This window comes from Anser anser (assembly GCF_964211835.1).
Source record: "Anser anser genome assembly, chromosome: 4".
NCBI lineage: Eukaryota > Metazoa > Chordata > Aves > Anseriformes > Anatidae > Anser > Anser anser.
This window is the reverse complement of record NC_139724.1, coordinates 76,685,074-76,706,188: the sequence shown is the minus strand read 5'-3', so window position 1 is coordinate 76,706,188 and position 21,115 is coordinate 76,685,074. Positions and strand designations below refer to the sequence as shown.

Here is a 21,115-nt window from a genome sequence, read left to right as displayed (position 1 = left end):
TAATAATAATAAAAATAATAATCATATATAAATATATGATTATAATAATAATATAGGAGGGATAAGAAGAAGAAGAATAAAAGGAGTAGCTCGAGGCTGCTGCCCCGGAGGGATGCGGGGGAGCGCGGCCGCCGGGAGCCCCCCGGCTGCGGGCAGGACCCGGGGCCGGCCGTGAGCGCTCGCCCCGGGAGGGCCGGGCCGGGGCCGCCTCCCGCCCTGCCCAGCCTCCGCGCATCCTCCGGCACCGCCTGCACGGGCCGAGGTGTGCCGTGCCGAGCCGTGCCGAGCCGTGCCGAGCCGTGCCGAGCCGTGCCGAGCCGTGTCGGTGTGATCCGAGCCGTGCCGAGCGGTAGGATGAGGGGCATCCTCTACTTCTGCACGCTGATCCTCCTGGGTGAGTAGGAAGCGCGGGGGGACAACTTTCTGCTGGGAGGGTGATTGGGGGGGACACCGCGGCCACCCCACCTCGGGCTGCCCCTCGCCAGCACCCCCGGTAGCATCAGCCGGCTCTCTGTCGTGCCTGCTCGGGACCCAAGCGCTGGGACCTATCCTGCCGTCGTTCCGGATAGTCCTGCGTGCTCTGGTGGCTCCTGGACCCGGGGAACGAACGCACTTCGTGCCGGGGAAGAGGCGCTTGGGGGGGGAGGCGTTGGGAGCAGGAGGATTTTGCACGGCGCCGGGCAATGGGGTGATGGGGAAACGGGGAAATGTCGGGGGTTTAGCAGCCCCAGCCCCAGCTGTGCTGGGTGCTCTGGGTGCTCTGGGTGTGCTGGGTGCTTTGGGTGCTCTGGGTGCTCTGGTTGTACTGGGTGTACTGGGTACTCTGGGTGCTCAGGGTGCGCTGGGTGCGCAGCGCCGAGCGCCCGGGCAGCCGCGGGTGCCCCTTGCCGAGCCGGGTCCCCCCGGGCTATGATGCCCGCGGAGCTTTTTGCACCGGGAGCGGGCTCCCAGGACCCCAGCCGTGTCCCTCAGCCCCACGCGAGCTGTAAGGCGACCGCCGTCGCGGGTGGGAGACGCTGTCCCCCGTGGGATGCTGCCGGGGCCGCTGCGATGGGGACCGCGGATGCGCTCTGAGCATCCCGCTCCCATCCCACTCCCATCCCTCTGCCACCCAGCTCCCATCCCGGGGACAAAGCCCGGGGCTCCCCCCGGCCCCGGGGCCCTTTAACCGGGCGTGAAGGGGCTGCAGCCCCCCGGCTGGCAGCCCCCTGCAGCGGGCTGCCACGGCTGGGAGCCGCCTCGCTTTGGCTGCAACCCCGACAGCTCCCCTTGGGTTTTTTTTTATTTTTCTTTTCCTCCCCCTTGCTCTTGTTTGAGGCGGCGAAGCCAAGGATCTGTGCTTAACTAAAGCAGGAGGCAGGGGGTAGGATGCTCAGGTCCTCCTCGGGTGGCCGCTGGGGGAGGAGGAGGTCCTGAGGTGTAGGGAGGTGGCTGGGACATCCCGGCTCCGCACCGACCCCCTCCGCACCCCAGCACCGGCCCTGGTCCTGGGCAAGAGCCCCAGGAGGGTTTTTTTCTCAGCGAAGATGGCTTTGACAGGGCTCCAGGTAACTCCTCGTGCTCGCTCTCCTTGTCACTAGATGTCACCAGCAGCAACTCTCGCAAGTCCCGAAGGCAGAGGGGTATTGCGACCCCCCGAAGGGACCATTCCAGCCCTGGAGCGTTTCAGGAGCCCGGAGAGGACCCAGGCTGGTTCAGCTCCTACCTCGCAGGGGCTGGAGCTGAGCCTGGGCTGGGGGAGGTCCCAGCCTCCCTGGGAGGCTCCCAGGGTATCTGGGTGGGAGGCCAGGTCTCTGCGGGATCCATTTTGCGAGTGGTTCGGATCGACTGAGTCACTGATTGACTGCCTGATTGACTGCCTGGTGGGCTGATTGATTTTCTCTAGAGAAAGTGGACGGAGAGAAAAGAGCTCCTGCAAATGGCCAGCTCTCCATTGTCAGCAACGCAGTTGGGATTAGTGGGGAGGATTTAAGGATACACTCATCGCCTCTCACCCCAACCAGAGCAATACCATCAGCTAGTAGTCAGCTTCTACTCTCAGGCCCTCCTGAAGGATCTCATCACCTCCAAACTGGCTTGTAGACCCTTGCAGGCTCAGCACCGTCTCAGCAGATGCCATCCAAAGCCCTCCGTTTGCTCTCCAGATGTTTCCCAGATGTTTGGGTTATGGGTGGACAAGAGCTGCTCGTTTCCATGTGCAGGGATCTCCCCCGGGGATCAGGCTGCTGGTGCTGGGCTGGTGCTGGCATCCTCTGTAGCTGCCAGCACAGCAACACCAAAAAAACCACGTGGGCTACAGCAGGAGAGCCTCGCTTTTGGTGTGCATGTCCCCCATTTTGGGGATGACGCTGGGTGGAGGAGGCAGGGCTTGATGAAATTTGGGCTCTCCGAGGCAGTACAGGGCAGTGTCCCCGTCACCAGCCTGGCTGGAGGGCTCCCACTGCCGCTTCACACCCAGCTCCCTGGTGGCAGGGGCATGCAGGGGGAGCCAGACCAGACAAAATTAAGTATTTGAACACATTTTTATTTTCTCAGCCACTTTTCAGCCAGATCAGCTCCCTGATCTGTCTCACCAGCAGCAACGAGTATATCAGCTCCAGCAGCAAGGGCAGTGTAAGACCACACAGCTAGGGACAGGGACGTGGCTTTGGGGACATCCGTTGCTGCTTCGGTGTCCCCTGATATTTGCTTGTGTCTGTGTTATTTGCTAGAAATCCCACCCACAGGACACTGGTCGGGTAATTTCAGGTGACAGAGGAAATTCAACACTCTGGAAGGCATTGATAAACATAAAAATGTAAATAATATAAAATAATATAAAGAATATCATTAATTTTATGAGGACACAGGACTATCCTTCTAACCAGCCCCCAAAGCATTGCCCGTGTCTTGTGCATCATTCGGAGGGCACATCAGTCCCTGCAGTGACAAACTAATAATTAAAGGATGGCAATGAAAATACGTGCTAGAGACGAGCACAGAAACCCAGCAGTTTGCTGTGGAGTCCCCATAAAACCATTTCAAACCCTTTCTGGAGCAGGGGGATGGAGGGCGGCATCCTGGAGCAGCATCCGGGCTGTCTTCTGCTGACAACCGCTGAGTTTACCTGGCAAGTTTTACCACGCGTGGTAGTTAGCATCATTTCTGGCATATGTTTCCCACGGCCTCTTCACAGATGCAATCAAACACGAGAGATCATCTGGCGGGTTTTCACCTGGTTTGGGATCTCACTTCCCAGAGGGAGAGCAAAAAAACTTAAAAAAAAAATGCATCTGTGTGTACGAGAGAGGGAAACGTTCCCTAAATTAGTGCTTTTGTCAGCTCTGACAGGAGCAATCCGTTATTTGCATCCGTAAGAATGGGATATTTATGTCTCTTCGTACTGGCACGGAGAAGAAATAAAACTTCTCCCTCAACAGGCTGTCCCCCGACACCGTGCAAATTCCTCCGCGGGGATATTGCCACACCCAGAAAACATTATTATTTTTTTTTCCAGGGCTCTGGAGCCTAAAAAAATAATCACCCCTGGGTAAAGACTAGCACTAGTTAAGTCTAATAATTACAGTGAATTACTGAGAGCAGTGTTCATTTTGCTTTTGGAGAAAGAAATGTCTTCTCTGCTCTCCTGGCTGTTTTCACAGGCATCTATTGCGCCTGAAATTCATCATTTCTGCACAAGACTTGTTCATTTTTATAACTTTCTGCCTGGTCATTTTTAAACATGACTTTCAGTGTGGCTAAAGTTTGTCAAGTTTCAGTAAAAATAATACTTTGCTACCAAGAAATCCATGATTTTTTTTTTCCCTCCAGTGGATTTCATTTTCCTTCTGCTTCTTTAAAAAAAAAAAAAAAGCCCAAAGGTGTAAGAGAACAAATTCAAAAGGAGTTCTCCTGCTAAAAATAAAAATAATTAAAAAAAATAGAGGGACACAATTCCTTGTAAAAAAATAAAAAGGAACAAAACAAAGAAAAGCTTGTTCCCATCAATCTTCAGCTCAGTACAGTTCCTTTATTTTTTTTTTAATACATCCGTCAAAATCCCCTCTGGTAACAACTTCTGGCAGCAGACCTCTAGGCTGGATGGGCTGGTGGTGGGAGCTGCGTGATGGTGGGTGCAGGAGCAGGACGTGTCCACCAGGACGTGTCCACCACTCTTCAGCTCTGCTGGCCAGCACACCTCTACAGGCTCAGATATGGGACTTGTGGGGTTGTATTCCTGGTGAAAGCATGCTTGGAAATCGGGGCTGGGAGGCTAGGTTTGAAAAGGTGGATGAGAAGTGGAGCCGTGGGTGGACATTAGGTGCTGGAGATGGACCAGGAGGAAAACTGACTGTGGTGTGACTGGGGGTGAGTGTGCCCAGGTGTGCCCAGGTGTGCCCAGGAGGGGTTGTGGTGGTCAAGGTGACGGAGAACAGGGTCCCAGGGCTGTTGTATGGAGAGCACAAAGGATCCGCAGCAGATGAAGCCCCCTCTTGCCCTGGGTGAGGAGATCCTGGGACGGCCACAGGGAAGAAAAATGAGAGTGCAGGAAGGACAGGCATCTTCTAAGGTCACATTGCATTGAAATCACCTGTGACTCCTCCAGGATTTCGGTCTAATAAGAAGTGATGCCACAGCTGGCACCTGCTGAGCTGAAGGGAGCTCGGCAGGTGTTGAGGCAGGCTTGTGTCTTCATGAATATTTCCAAGCACCTCCGTGCATCTTAGACAAGCTAAGCTGGTAGGAAGCCATCCCCCAGCTGCAGATCTGCCTTGAGGGGCCCAGCAGTGCCCCATTTTTCCCTGCTGCTGGGAATGACACCCACGCAAGGCATGGAATAGCCAGTCCTCTGGGGTGTCCTGGACATCTCAAGCTCTTTCTGGTCCACCTGATGGGAGCTGGTGGGGCGGTAGCTGGGATTTAGCTGCCTGCAGCAGATGGCTTGGATGAGAAAATAATGCCCAGAGATGCAGACTGAATAAAAACCTCTCTGGGCCCCTGGTCCACCCCTTATAGGGGAAAAGTGTTTCTCTGTTTCCTCCTGGACTACATAAATATTCCCTGGCTCAGAACTGCCTTGACTGTATCCTGCCACCCTTTTCTCTTTTCCCCTCCCTCCATGCGAACCCCTGACGTCCCTCCGCAGGCAGCTCCTTGGCACGCACGCTCCTCTCCCCGTCCGAAGCCATCTGGGAAGAAGTTTGCCTGAAAGACGCGGTAAAAAAATAGTTGTGCTGTGGTTTTGATTTATTGGATCCAACTGGAAAAAGCTGCCTGTGATACCTGCCCTTGCTGAGTGCCTTGACAGGGTTATTAGCAGCACTCCCCATGCTACCGCTGACATATGGGTTGGCAGGTCATTTTGACACAAGTACAGGCAGCTGGTTTCAAGTTCATGGGTCCAGTTTATCGAGGAGAAAAGAACCGGTCAGGCTTTCTGGTGCTTCTTCCCAAAGCAGGATCAAATTGCTCATCTTTCATACATGGCTGGGCCCAGACATCTACTCTTGGTCCCCAAGGGGGTGGCAGTCCACTTCGAATATGGGATTTTAAGCAAGTCCAGATGCTAAAGGTCTGGGAGTTGACCAGAGAAACCATTGGGCTTTGCTTTCTATTTCACTATCCCTGCTTCTTGTACAAAGAACAAAAGGCCAAGTGCATAACTCAAGTCAAGACTCAACATTAATGCTTCTGTCCGAGCTGCAGGACTTTAACTGTAAGCGGTCCATGCTGGCAGGATGCCTCACACACACGAGCTTCAGGTCTCTTCTCCCTTGGAGGATTTTAGCTGCTAATGGCTGGAAAACCCACCAGGAACTGGGGTGCCCATGGGAAGTGTTCGACTCCTCAGGTGGCTGCAAGGGGAGTGGATTTGGGAGTCCAGGTCTGTGTGATTTGAGGTTTGGAGACTCATCTGAATTGGGTCCAGCAAACGCTCAGCTCCTGGGGGAACTCCAGGATGCTTTCAGAGAGCATGAATTGAACACCATCTCTGCAAAATAATCAGGCTTTGCTTTGAGTTTTGCATCAAACGAGGCCGGCTGATGTCTGCGCAGCAGCCACCTGGGAAATCCCATCATCCTTGATTAAACACAGCAAAGGAAGCCCTGGGCAGCTACAGCCCCCTGGGAAAGGGAGCCTTCGCTTGGATGACAGCTGTGAATTTTTGGAGCAAACCTGGTGCCTGGGCCACCACTCGTACAGGGTTCATGTGGGCCTGTCCGTGAGAGTTTTACAGAAACAGTCAAATCAATCTTAAAGGGTTTTGAATTTCTTTCTTTATTTTTTTTTACTGTAGCAGCCTTTACTGAGCGCTTTGTTCTATTTTATTTTATTTTTTTCCTCCTCCTGCCCACACTGGACCCTCCAAAAGTATCAGATCCACCATGATTGTAACTCGCCTTTTCTTCCCATCCATTGCTCACCAGTATCACCAGTAACTGGTGTCCAGGAGCCTCAGGTGCTGGATGGAGGTGATCCTTCAGCTTGCAACCAGCCTGCCCCCTCTTCCAGCCAAAGGGATTCAGAATTGTCTGGAGAGGAAACTCAGAGCTTCTCAGAGCTACCTCTCCCCGTGACTTTGGGTAAACAGGTCTTAATAACAGGCTGGGTATTTCTTCTGAGGTTTTAACTCCCGTGCATACGAAGAAAAATGCATCTCCCCATGACAGCCTTCACAGCGAACTCTCAGACATTATTCAGCTGGCTCCATTACCTGTAAGCTGGAAATAGGTAGCAGATGTCTCCTGCAGCACTGCACGTTTTTTCCTCTCTTGCTCCCCGAGTTTCCCTTTGATGTTCGTTCTGTACAGCAGAAGGCACCTTAAAAAGATGTCACAAAAGGCATGAGGCGACATAAATCCACGCATGCTGAATCTTCTGTAATAAAGGCTGCAGGTTAGGACGGCGTGTTTGCCATCTCCTAATGGAGAGGGGAGCAAACCAGCATGCTGAATTATTAGACAGGGCTTAGAATGAATCAAAGCCATTTGACCTGTTTGTGTAAAGCCCCAGACAAGGCTGAGTTTGCCTAAGTGTTTCCTCTGCACGGTGAGGAATTACACTCCTCCTTGCAAGGGTTAGTTGATTTATGCCCTGGATTTGACACATGAGTTATAGCAATTTCATGGTAGCTTTTTTTTTTTTTTTTTTTTCTTTTTCTTCTTCCTTCTGATTGTTTTGTTTCTTCCTCCTGTAAGAGAGCATAAACCAGGGAGGCTGCTGGAGAACTGAACCGCACACTTCGGTCTGTCCCAGCCACTTCGTCTTCTGGAGGGGGGCATGGGCAAAGTCTTAGGGTGGGAAGAAGTGCTTGGGGGGCATCATGACCACAGCCCATAGGACACCCCCATGGTGATGTGAGGGAGTTGTTCTCCTCCTCCCAAGGAGCTGGGATGAGGAGGATAAGGGAGGAAATAGAGCTGCATGGTAGGAATTGAAACAGGACAACTTCTGTCTGTTAAAGGAAGGGAGAAGAGCAGGTTGCCTTTAGGAAGATGATGGGATCCCTTTCAGGCTTGTTGGGGTTTGTAGGCATTAACAAATCTTACAGCCATAAGCTGTGCTGCCCAAAGGAGCTCCTGAAAGGGGCTGGGTGCGCCCAAAACTTCGTGTTTTCTCCAGTTCAGTGTGAAAGCCTGTGCCTTTTGTGATGATTTCCCCAGTAATGGCAAGGAAAAAGTAATGGAAATGTCCTGAGCCTCAGGTGAAGATCCTTCCCCAAAACCTAGTCTGTCCTTAGGGCCAACTTGCTGTTTTGGGGAAAAGAAAAAGAACTGGGGGAAAGATAAAGAATTCTATTATTCTATGATTCTATGAATTACATTAACTTTGTGGCATGAGAGCCCTCTGTGTGGACCAGGAGGTGTGGGGAGGGGACAGAGGAGATGGTTCAGAGCTGGTTCTGCTCTGGAGGTGGGAAGCAGAGGAGAAAGGACTCCTCAGGGGCTGGGCAGAGGTTGCAGATGAACCTTGAGAGGGAATCTGGGAACTGAGAGGAGAAAGCGTAAGGCTGCAAAGGTCTGAAAGTAAGTCTGGAGCTGGGAAAGCCCTGGAGTTGGACTCCCAGCCTGCGAGGGAGGCGATGTGAAGCGGCAGCTCCATCAGCGTGGAGCGCGGCAGTGTATGTGCTGGGTAAAGCAGCTCCTGAGTTACCACCCCCGCGGGAACGATGCAAGGAAATTTATCTCCCTCTCCTGATATTGCTTCATTCTTCCTCCCCACAGACCCGGCAGGCCGGTCCTTAACGTGTGCTAGAAAGCCTGTTCGTAATTAAGTACCTGACTCAAGGGGGCCCAGGCCTCTTGTTGGGCTCCATATATACTATTGCATTACCAGAAATGTGACTTATAATTGGAAATAGAGGAAAAATTATAGAGGAAAAAAAAATAAAAACCTAACCAACAAACATAAAGAAAACCAACAACCAAACCAAACCAAACCCCTCTAACAAACAGCAATTTTAAATGCAGGGAACTCTCCAAAACGTTCATAATTTGCGGTCCCCCAGGATCAGGAATTAAGGCGTCTGTTCCTGGGTGTCTCTCAGGTTTTGGAAAATGATGCAAACTCCCTGCATCTCAACATAAAACGGGATGTTTTTATGGTAGATGAATTACTGTGAGGCAGAGCCAGGTGACGGAGCAGTGTTTGACCCGGGATATTTGTGTGAAGCAGCTAACTACAAGCTGGGATCAAAATTACTCATCGGTGCATCAGAAACAAGGCGACTTTTAGCAGCACCTGCTGCGCACACCAGCCACCGAGCTCTTATTTCGGTGCTCACACAGGAACTGAATTGAAGTGCAGCTGCTGACTAATCTGCTCCGAAAATCTGCCTGCATCCCCTGCGTGGGGATCAGCAGTCCTGCTCCGCGCCGGGATTAGAGACGTGAGCTTCCAAAGAGAAGGGGCGGGAATCAGGGATGTGCCACAGAGACAGGGGAGAGGCCGTGGTGGGCAAAAACTAAAAGCCTCTGATGGAAGAGCAGTCTGGAAAACAGAAAAATACCGGGCTTTTGGTACAATTTGGCTCCCAAACAGCACTGGCAAATCGGGGACAGGAAAAATTGCAATAAAAGATAGAGTGCAGAAAATAAAACGCTTGTTGAAGATAATTCCAGGGGACAAAAAAACAAGGACTAGAATAAAGTCTCGGGTTTCTCTGCACTGTTTTACCTACTTTTATGAGAAAAACAGAAACTGGTCTTCCTGGAGGGTCACAGGGCAGGAAGACAAGGGGACCTTGTTTCTTACTCATCACTGCAGATGGTCCCAGCAGAATGCAGGTCTGGGTTTCATCCCACCTGCTTTTCACCTGAACTTTTCCTTTAATTAGTGGATTAATCTGCTGGATCCAGAGGGACTTTTACCCTCTCTACACATCTGTATTGCCTCCAAGGATTACAAAGAGAGAATCAAGGTGATAATTTTAGCCCTTTCCCAGATTTGTTAGGTGTCTTTTGTTCAGTGAGATGCACCCCTCCTAAGCCACCAAGGTTTCTTCTCCCCTGGGGAGCAGCTAGTGATGGAGGGAACAACCACAGAGCCAACCAAAAAATAAAAAAATAAAAAAAAAGACAAGGAAAGTAATACTAAAACAAAATTTAGTGCTTTGTTTTTCTACTTGAAAACCCCATTTTTTTTCCCAGTGAACACATTTTCCCACAGTTAAAAGAGAAGGAAAGAAATCCAATGGGAAAACCCCAGCTCTCTCGCAGACCTGACGGCTCCAGCCACAGCAGTGATTGGAAGCACCTGAAGTCGGTGACTCTGCTGAGGGTCCTGGAGGCCACCAATAAATCACACAGTGCCTTCAGAGCCTACAGAAGCCTTCAGAGACACTGGACTTGATTTTCAAGCCTATTAAAACACCAAATGTTCCCTGAAACGGTTTTGGCTGGGGCCAACTAGCCATCTCGTGGGCTTTGGTCAGGAGCCAGCACAAGCCAAGGACCATTAGCAGCAGGAGGCTTGCATGTGGCTGCTCTGCTTTGACAGGGAAGGGTTTAATAGCATGGATGAGGCAGCTCTGGGCCATTTGGACCAGCACCTTGATTTTGTTTAATTACCTAATGTAGACCCAGCACGAGGCCACCCTTTCCCTCCCAGCCACTGCCCTTTGCTCAGACCCATCCTGCAGATGCTGCTGGGCAAATGTGCCTCAGCTTAATCCCTTTCAGCCCCGCACGTTCATCTTCCTTTCTGCTCTTTCCAGCTCAGAAGGCAGAACACTGTCAGTGACACGAGATAACGTAAAATAAACGGTCGTGCTGCCTAATTTGATTGGGAGCTGATAAATCCCCGTCCCTAACGCAAGCAGGTGCATGCAGGCGGTGCTGGCAAGGGGCCGGGGATGCGCACGCACTCGGCGAGCCCGAGTTACTCACGGGGCTTGTGCCCCAGCTGTATCAGCTCCCAAGTGTCCTCTCCAACACCAAAGCTTTTTCTTGGCTTGCTGTTGCAGTTAGCATGACCTCTTGGAAGATAAGACACATGAGAGAAGTCTGAGGAAGCTTGATTTATCCAGAGTTGAAAAGGGGAGAAAGACACGGGAGAGAACACGCTCGCGCTCTATAAATACCTTCAAGGTAACAGTGCAAGGGAAGGAAGAGGATTAGTCACACTTCTGTAGGGCAGGGAGGGGAGGAGGGAGAGCAACAGCATGAAGCAGAGGAAGGAAAAGTTTTAAGCTGAGCATTAGGAGCAAAATGTCTAAGCTGTTTTTCTTTCTCACTTTCGCTGGAAAAGGAAATTGACGGGCCTCGGTTTGGGCCAGGCTTGAAGCTTGATGCAACTGTTTTTTGGGGAGAGTCATGGGTGTTGGCCATGAGGATTAAACAGTCCATCTGTGTGTAGGATCTCCACATCCTAGGGGCATCCATGAGCAAACAAGGGGTCTGTGCGCCCTCCAAGGCAGTGACAGTGTCACCAGGTGTAGGGTCACCCTGTTGCCTGGCACACTTGGAAGTGTACTGAGGTTGGGCAGAGTTCCTTCATCCTCTTTTTCCCTGCACTCCACACACCTCACACTCATACTGAAGGTACCATGGAAGGATGGAGCTGCCCAGCCAAGGGCCTTAGTGGTTATTTGAGGGGTAATTTGGGAGGTGGCTGAGTGAGGGATGAGGCTGAGTCAACCAAGAGCCGTGGCTGGCCCCAGGCTCTGTATCTTGTTAGCAGGTGATGAGGTGGTTCGGCTTCTCTCCAGCAAAACACCCTTGCTTTCAGTGCCTCAGACCTGGCCGCATCCTGCCCACCTCTCCCCAGACCTTCCTGCCCTGCAGACCCTGGAAATGGAGGTGGGGAAGGCAGGAGCTCGGGAGCAGCTCCCCGAGGGACCGGCTCCAAGTCTGGCTTGGACAATCATTCTTCTTGTCACCTTCTGTTATGCTGGGACTCAAAATTCAGCATTTTCCAAAAAATGCAGGTAGCTGCTGCCAAGACTTTTCCCTGTCTCCCCAAGCAAATGCCAAGAACTCTTTCTTCTCACAACAAATCAACTAGCCAAATATAGGAGTCCCTGGAGAAAACCCCTCAGGCTAGTAAGAACTAACGAGTTGATCCAGCTGAAGGTAAACAAGCTAATTATGCTGTTAGTCAGCCCGTGGTTTCCTGAGTAAGCAGAGCTCGTGGACATGCCAGTCTGTCCACCCCGAATAATTTATGGGTCCCCCAGCAAGGTTAGATAGGATCCATACAAGTCTCCAAAGATGCTCAGATCCCACAGGTAGGTGTGAAATTGGATGTAGGAAAGGCAGGGATAGAGTAGAGTGCACGACACAGGTTTGCAGAGGCACAGAAATGGCCTCCAGGGATGGACGTGAGTGCTGGGTGAGATTGGTGGGAGCCCAAGGCCTCTTACCATAAAAGTGGTCCATGCAGCCTGCAAGCCTGGGTAGGAAAGGCAAACTGAGAGCTTTATGTAGGTTCAGGGCTGCTCCTGGGAGGTAAAAGCAGCTGAGCAATGCTGAAGGGGAAGGATGGTCCTGCAGACATTAACCATCACAAATGTAGACGTTAACCCTCACAACTGTAGACGTTAACCATCACAAATCAGCACAACTGTGGACATAATATGATGTGTTGTCTCTTGGGTGAAGCTCAGGACCTTGCTCCTGTGCCATTTTTATGTTCCAAGGAGGGCTGCATTTTCCAGAGAGATGGATGTTAACGTGGAAATGTGCAGGAGCTCCCCCAGGATTGGTTTGCTCACCATGGTGTCCCCTTGGGCATGCCAAGGATGCAGGCTGCTCGGCTCAGATGTGACACCCCTGTTCTCCGTCATCTGACGTGGTGGGTGGCAAAGGTTAACGGCATGGCACGCGGTGGTCGATAGCTGTCAGGCACAATAGTTATTGTGGCAGCTTGAAGCGAGAAAGGGACAGGGATTAAGTGAATTGGCCGGTGCTGTCTCCCCTTCCGCGCCTATGATTTGTGCGCGCCCGTCTGAGCCTCACCGCTTGTGCCCATGGTCCCACGTCCTGCTGCCCTGCAAACTCAGGGCCTGGTCCCCAGACACAGGGGATAAAATGCTTTCCCGAAGCATTTTGTACAGAAATCACAAGGTAAAACTTACAAGGGAAAAAAGGGTGAAAGAGAGGGAGGGCAAAAAAATATGTTCCTTCATGGTGCTTTTGTTTTCTAACAATGTTGACATTATGTGGAGTAACCGAGTATAAAATCTGCCTATCGTTCGGGAGCTGGTGTGCAGAAAAGATGCTATTATCTGAGCCTTTTATGCCTCTTTACCCTGTCTGGATCAGAGGAGATAAATGCGTAGATAGGAGCTCAGGCTCCTATCTTTATTTAAGCTGTCAGGTACTGCTACGTTATTTTATGCTGATTGTTATAGAAAGCCTCCACAAAGAGATATATGTTTCTATATTCCCCCACATTTCCTATTTTAATCTATAATTTAATAATAAAAGAGATGTATTTCCCTATATTATTTTTATTTGTGGTGTCAGTGCTTCTCTTTCACTCTTATTTTTCAAATAAACATTCACAGACACAAAGCACTTAAAATATGCACATAATCAATCTTCTCTGTTCTCTTTTGGGTTCCCTTTTGACTATTACTGCCGTTATACTTTAATTTATGCATTAACGCAAAAGCATTTTTAGTACGAGACGGGTTCCCCATGGGGATGGCAGGCTCGCAGCGAGCACATACATGTGAATGCGTGACCCTGGTTACGTTCAGACATGCTCTCACACCACTCCCACGTTCTCCTGGCTCACACGCCTGAAGTTTTGCACTCACAGGCATGAAATGGCTCCAGTTTTGTAGATGTGAAATTGTCAGTGTGGCCAGGAAGCATCCTTAAGCCCCGTTTTGCTGTTGCCCAGTCTGGTTATCTACCAGCTTGCTGGCATGGTTTTGGCTCCTCCTGACCATTCGGTGTCTCAGCACAGCTAGGAGAGGACAAAAACCCAGGACACAAGGGAAAAGGTGCCCTGTGCTGATGGGGAGCAAGGTTTAAACTTGTGGGCACATGCAAACCACAGCGTGCTTTTTGGCCCCAAAGCCAACGATCTGGTACTGACCGGCTTCTTTCAGTGGTACCTATAAAACCCAAGATGCCATCAGAAACAAGGGATTGACTCCAGTTTCCAAAGAAACACTTCCCACCGGGAGTTAACCATTTCTCAGCCATTTCTCTTAGTGTGGGCACCCTGAGGCTGTTACAAATGGACAAAATGCACGGGACACAGAGCTTTGCTTGGGTAAGTCCATGTTTGACATGTCCTGCTTCTTCACAAGCATTGACAGGGATTTTCTCTTCTGTTCTTCTGTCTGATCTGCTGTTGGTTTTGCCTGTATGCCCCTCCATGCAGCCAGGTGCCCACCAATCAATGCGTTTACACCTAGACCTGGGGACCCAGAGACCATTTGCACAGGTTGGCAGTGATAAAGGCAGGCTGCTTTGGGATTAACCACTCCCAAACACTTGGGTTTCCGTGTACATCACGAGCCAGAGCAGCTCAGAAACAAAAAATGCAGGAGCGTCAAGAATGTAAACCCAAAGCTTGAGAAAGGGTTTGTTGGAAAAACAAGTGATTGAGTCGTTGAAGAGTAAGGGCAATATTGGTGCTGAACATGGAAACTTTCGGGCCAGAAGGGACAACGGAAAGATACCATTTTTGGTAACTAACTGGAAGTGCTCCATTTCACAAAGCATTTAGAGGAAATACAAACGCTTTCATGTCAGATGAGATTGTTATCAGATGCTGGGGATGACCAGCATTAGGACTTGGACAATATCTTCCAGAAAATATTCAATAGAGATGCCTGCATCACATCAGGGCACTGACCTTCTCAGAAGTTTCTAGGAGAGGTAGGTCCGAAAGAGGAGGTAGGTTCACGAACATCTATGTGTCTAGAGCCAGCTATCTAATGTATGACTGCCTACTCAGACCTTGGGTGAGTTTGCTTCTGTGGAGCCTATAACCTTGATTTCTCTGTAGTTTTTTCTCTTTGAGGCTGCTGTAAACTTATCTGCTGGAGACATCAGGGTGCAAAGCCAAACAGCTCCAGGCAATGCTGTAGGACCCACGGACAGTTGAAGCAAGTAAAGGGTTTTGTGAGCTGTCTTTCTCTTGGTTTAAGAAAGGTGCTTGAAATCATTTCATCTCAGTTCTTTCCTCTGCAAAAACAAGTCTTTCAACTATCTGAAGCCACTTGGAGTCATTTGTCTTTTGGCAGAAAGTATCTTTTTTCTACCATAACTGTTTTTTGTTTTTTTTTTTAAGGCTTAAAAAAATGTAACAGACTTTACTGACCTCAAAATTTCCAATGGGCAGAGAGCACAGCAGCACTCAGGAATCTCTGACTGAGTGAAGGCTGTAGCTGGGCTAGGCTGCGTGACCAGCTGACATCTCCCAAGGTGTGCTGAAGTCCTGCTAAGGAGCCCGGCCTTCAGGAGAGAAGGGCAGCTACAGCCTTTTGAGTAATTCCTAAGCAGCAACTTGGCAGCATTTCAGATTTAAAATAGCGAGAGAATTAGTGGAAGTAGTTTCAATCTCTATTATTTTCCTCTTATGGCAGAAAAAAGAATCCATGGAAAACTGGGACAGTTTCTTTCCAAGTGTGTTGAAATGATACCAGAAGTGGAAGAGGGAAATGAGGGAAGCCCAGCATTGGCCCAACAGCTCCTATCCTGCACATCTGAACCCTGTGCCATCCAGCATCCACCTCTGTTGAGCACCTTCTTAAATACTGGCATAGCAGGAGTTATAAGGGCTGCTGGCAACATTTTCACTCTATCTGGTCTAAAAACAGCCCCTAATTTCCAAGCTGTAGGAGTTACATCTTTAAGGGAAAAAAAATAAAATAAAAAAATAAAAAAGGAAAATTGAACAGATATATGAAGGTTCCTTCTGCTCCCAAGTAAAAAGTCCTGAGATAGCCTGAAAGAAAAAAATTACAAGAAAAATCAGTTGGGAGTCACTGAGTCTAAGACAGACGTGCCTCTACCCTGCTGAAATTCTTTTTGCTTGGGTCAATATTTCCATGTTTAAACCTCATATTGTGATGCTGCTGTCGGGTCAACAGGGCTGCAAGATGTTTCTCAACCTCCTTCCCTCCTCATGGCAGCAGTGGGAGGGTTGTTGGAGAAGTGCAGGAGCCCAGAGTCACGGAGGGACTGAGAGCACAAAGACTACCTGCTGATCCCTTCGCGCTGTGGCCAAAGCAAGGAGCAAAGTTTCTCTGCGTCGCAGCAAAGCAAAGTCGGAAGCAAAGTCTGTTTTGTCCTCTCCCCACTAGTTCATAATTGGCATTTAGATTGGAAAGATTTACAAACCATCTTTTCCAGCACATTACCCACGTCCTACAAGAACCCTGTAGCGCAAGCTATAAAATCCTGATCCTCGCAGCCCCCCCCGTGCATGGTGCCTATTCCTGCACACGCTGCACATCTTCTGGGATGTGAACTCAGCCACGTGCTCCAACGCCACGCACCCCTGCTCTGTGCCCTACAAGGATGCAGCCCCCCTGCAAAGTGAAGGACAGGCTCAGGAAGAGACCAAAGCATCTCCCCTGGGGACCTCGCGCCACCTGTGTGCGCTGCTGAGATGGAAAATATAAGCATCCAGGGGTGGAAAATAAAAGCAAGGTGGCTTCATGTGGGTCCTGAATCCAAAGCTTAATGAGAAGGAATGGTCCCACTGAAAGCCCTTGTCCTCCTCCACCCTTATCCACCTCCCCTGGCATCTTCTGACAGATGATTTCTACCTGCGGCTGTGACACAGGCCCTGAAAAGCTGCCTGCCTCCCCACAGCCCACTGAAGTGAACCTCAGAGATCTGGTCTAATCAGCAGGTTTGCAGGGAAAATAAGATTTATTTATTTTTTTTCTTCCTGGCTGACTTCCATCAGCAGCAGCTCCAGCTCTCCAAGGCACATCTCAATTAATTAATAGAGTCAAACTTTATTAGAGACAATCGTTGGCCAGAAATTACCCGGTCCTGGGTTCTCTTCTTTGCTTTTCTCCTTGTTTCTCCCTGCTGCTTTCTTCCCTCCTGCCTGCCTCACCAGCGAACCCTGTCCTGGCAAAGCCTGGCTTGGGGAATGGGAGCTTCCTTAAGGAATGAAGGAAGGAAGGAAAGATGGAAGGAAGGAAAGGAGGAAGACAGCAGAGACAGGGGCTGGAGGGTGACTGGGCTCAGCAGAGAGCAATCGTGTCCCAAACCAGGCTCATCCCTACCGAAACAGCAGCAGCAGAGGCTGCTTCACTTCCGCAGATAAATGAGAGGCATTCTCCAGGGCTGTCAGAGCAGTACTTTTCAACAGCCTCAAATTATTATTATTATTTTCTTTTAACATGAATGCAAATACGTCAGCCTTTCTAGGTGGCTTCATTAACTGCTCAGCACATCACTCAGAGCCTCGCAATTCTTGTCAAGTACCAACATCCCCATCCCATGCTCATTGCAAAGTCTGAATTCCTCTAATTCTATCTCATGATGGAAAACAGGTTCAGGGGAGGATTAAATACATATATATATAAAAGAGATAACAGCAATTTTGCTTCTTCCTTGCAGTCACTAAATAACAGGGCAGATACCTGCTGGAGTCACTGCAGCTTACACCCAGAGTAACTCATTGCTATATTGTGGTGATACATGCAAAAATTGAGTCCCATCCCTGGTTTTAGTAGGTTCGTGTGGAAAAGGCGATGTGGAGCAACGTGTGGGAAGAAGAAATTCTTATTTTGCTTCTTGATTGCACAGGGAGGAAACAAGAAGAGCGTTGCGGGGTCATTATTAAAGCTGACCAAACTTAAAAAGTAAACCTACAAATACCAGAAAACCCTCTTGTTACAACAAGATTTGTATGCACATTTTTTAGAAATGTATCAGACTGCTTCTTCAGACCTCAGTACATGCCATTCCATTTCCCAGGAATTTTACCAATCTTATCCTCAAAAAACTCATAATATAGGGGACGTGCATCACTTTGCTATATCTCTAATGGTCAGAGCCTGAGCTCACCCATGTCTGCTGCTCTGTTTGTTGAGCTTCCCTGCCCCAGTGTCTTGGTGCATTTGGTCTCCTCGAGCCTGGCCTTGAGACTCAGCATTTCTCCTTGAAAGCCTCAGCTCCTGACATCAGGTGCCTGTAGGAGCCTTTCACTTCTTTCCCCTGAGCAGCCAGCTGTCGCACACAAGGAGAGATGCTAGAAAGCAGAACACAAAACTGGAGCAAGAGGCACCGACTGTCTTCCCATCTCTTTTGGGATGCAAAAAGCCCTTCCCTCTGCTGATTTCTTTCAAGGTATTTCCAGGATGACTTTGTTTCTCCAGCTGCATCTCCACAGCTGTATAAGAAGCTCCTTCTCCTCTTGGCCGCACGCCACAGAGAAGACCTCCTTCAAAGCCCTCACAGATGGAAGAATTCAATATATTTCCTAAATAAATGAAGCATGAAGAGGTGGCTTCTATGACTCCTTTGAAGCTGGGGAGCTCAGCCGAGAGATTTTTCAGCATCCTGCAAGAAAGCACAGCTGAAGAGGTAGTTTTGAGGAAGGGAAAGCCACGAGCAAACACCCCTGGCCTTGCTTCATTTTCAGAAAAGTCAGAGAAATGAAGTAAGGATGTGAGCAGAAGGCACAGCACACAGACTGGCTCAAAGATGTCGAAAGAGGATCAAAATCATTGCTTCAGACATGGATGGGGAAGAGCACGATGACTGATATGCAGGGAGAGGCAGTTTTAAGCATGTTTTGGCAGCTGTGCCTGTCTAAAAGGCCTGAGCCTTGCTGTTCAGCTATACAAAAAAAGCAGATACCAGCTGTCAAAAGTTGGGACTTTTCATTTTTAACGAAGGCTGGGTACTCCAAAGATCGCAGACTGATCCGGCAAAAGAAACGAAGGAGGTCCGAGACGCTGATTAAACCCCACTCGCTCTTTTGTCGCTAATAAAACCTCGAAAGATTTAGAAATCTCAAACCAAACTTTACATTTGGTGATGCAGTGATATTTTGCAGCTGAAGCAGATCTGGCTGCGCCGATGCATTATCAGCCTTTGCAGAGCCGTGCCTGCCTCCCAGAGGCTGCGAGCCCTCTGATCCCCTGAGGGGCGGAGGTGCCAGCTCTGCTCACCCTGCCCGCATCAAAGGTGCTGGTGCACAGAGGAGCTGTCGGGGTGTCTGAAAGCACAGGCGCCTTTGGAGAGGCTTTGAGCACATGTTTACAGATGAAATGTTTTTCGTGAGCTGCTTGGGAGCAGAGAAATGTGAAGAGGAGAACAGATTGCCAGCTTTGAAACAGCAAAGCTGGGAGCTGTAAAACTGGCCATATATGAAAAAAACAGAAAAATTGGAAGTTAAGGAGGAAGAAAGGGAAGTCTCCTGAGGGCTAAACTCTCCACTCAAACCATCGCAACATCCCTTTGGTTGCAGGGGGCGAGCAAACCCTCACCAAGCCCCCCTGGCTTGGATAAGAGACCTGCAACCAGACCCTGGCGGCTGCACTGGGGCTTACGCAGATGCAGATGGCACTGGGTGCTTCACCTCCTCTCCAGCCTTGCAGAGCTGCTAATTGCTTCGTTAGGTAAATGGTGATACCGAGGTGGGAGGAGAGCAGGGATAGGACTCAGCGCAAAGCAGAGGTGTTACAGAAAGCCTTTAACTTTCCCCAGCCCACTTACTAACCAAACCCAAATGTTGCTAAAAGACAACCCACAAGACCTGGGGTGGAGCAGCAATGTTCACGCCATGGGTACCAGACCCTTCTTGTCTCTCACTCCGAAAGGAAACAAATATTTTTTTTTTCTTTTAAAAACATTTTTTTTTAAAGCTGTTAATACTCAGGTATGCTTCTGGTGTCACTAGCAAAGTAAAGATGGATTATTCCAAATCAATTAAAATGGCCATGTAAAATTTCAGTGTAAAACTGAACAAGGTCATAAGCTTTCCTTTTCAACCCATAGCTCCTCACCAAAGCCCCAAACAGCAGAGGAAACCTTGCACACTCCTGACTCACCTGCTACTCTGTGATTATAGGAACCGTATCTTTTAATGCAGGACCTGAGGCAGGAGGCCTCTGCCTTTGAGGTTTTTCTTTGCTTGTGTTCGGACCTTAGCGTGCAAATACATTATTCTCTGAGTCTGGAATAATTTGCAATATTCCGCATATGGCCCCAAAATGCTTTGTTTGAGAAATGCTGCCACGCACAATTCCTTGCAAACTATTGCTTAAAGGAGGTTTTTAACTGCTCTGTAAGCAAAGATAGGGACTTCGGTTCGCAGAGGCAAGCCATGCAAAACCCAAGTGCTGTGTGTGCAACCCGAGCTATAATAATGGTTATAGCTCTTCCAGGGCTGTAGCAGAAGCAGTTACTCGCTCTGGGAGGTTCGGGTTCAGCAGAGAAACAAACGAGTTGAAAGCAGGGATTTTAAGCTTCGCAGCAAAACCAAACCGAAAACCTGAGTCAAGGCAGCAGGCAGAAAATAATGGGTGGAGATGGGCATGGGCTGTGTGGGGGGGCATCACGGAGACCCCGTGTCTTCCACCCATTTCCTAGCATCTAGGAAAACCTCACCCCTCCGTGTGAAAAACCAAACCCTCCACGTGCCTTTAATAGCCAGTAAATGCTGCGGAGAAGTCCCTGTTTTCAAGGTTATACCCAGGGGGCCTGTCAGAGTGTATTTTATGCAGATTTCCTCAGCCATCCGGAGACTAGAAACGTGATGGTTTTTGAAAGGAAAAGGAGCGTTCCTCTGCTCCAGCAAGACGGAAACCTTTCTGATGCTGCTAGCCCCACTGCAGCAGGGACCAAGGTGGTGGTCAGCAGCCACCAGGACCCCCCAGCTGGGTGGTGAGGGGTGGGACAGCAGAAGGACCCTCTTGTGGAAGGGTTTGATGTCCCTTGTATACAAACATGACCTCTGGCAGCTCTTCTTGGGGCTGTCTGAGTGTGGGATCAGGGTCTTTGCATTGTTTTCTCGTCCATTTGAGTCCAAGTCTCCACATCCCGGTGGGAAGCAGAGACTACTCTAGGCAAGCCTTACCTCTAATCCAAAAAACACTATGTATTTTATAACATTTGTAATGTATTCCCTCCTATTTACCCTTCCATTTTCACTCTTTTTCCCCTAGAAGGTCTGATTTTGAGAAGAGAGAGAGATACTGAAAACTATACTCATGGATGTTGTCATCCTGCAGCTCAACTCAGGGCTGTTGTTATATGGCCAGTCCAAATATCTCTCAATTTTTTCCCCTTAAGCTCATCTTTCCACAACTTTGCAGATGAGATCCAGTAATCAAAGCCAAGCAGCTAAATCATCCAACTCTTTTTTTGCTCCCTTTTTCTCTTGTTTGCCCAGGACAAGTTTGTTGACATCACAAAGAATGTTTCCTTTTTCAGCCTTTCCATATATTTTTTTTCTTTATTTAAAATATTTTAAGGAGGTTTTTACAGTTACAGAGCATTTGTTGTGCCAAATGCCCGTCAGTATTAAAAAGCTGGGGGAGCTTTTATCCTCCCGAACAACCCTTAGGAACAGCCCTGGGATAAGATGTTGTTGAGTTTAATGTGACCAGCGTGTTGGGTACCTGAAAGCAGCAGTGGTGCTGATGAAGCTGAGCACACTTTCTGGTCATAGTCCTGTTTATACTGGTGTTTTTCCATGT

The 21,115-nt window shown here is 49.3% G+C and overlaps 1 protein-coding gene across 2 annotated transcripts in view; it reads left to right on the top strand.

The window, feature by feature from the left end:
* The window catches only part of GFRA4 (GDNF family receptor alpha 4), a 69,293-nt gene that overhangs the window by 136 nt on the left and 48,042 nt on the right, over positions 1 to 21,115 (top strand). Inside the window, exon 1 of one of the 2 annotated variants that reach the window (XM_083836328.1) lies at positions 1 to 394. This exon is cut by the window's left edge and continues 136 nt beyond it. In XM_083836328.1, the coding sequence (XP_083692454.1) occupies positions 355 to 394 (40 nt within the window). In that variant the 5' untranslated portion in view covers positions 1 to 354. The remainder of the gene's footprint in view (positions 395 to 21,115) is intronic. The other variant, XM_083836329.1, reaches the window with a different exon arrangement.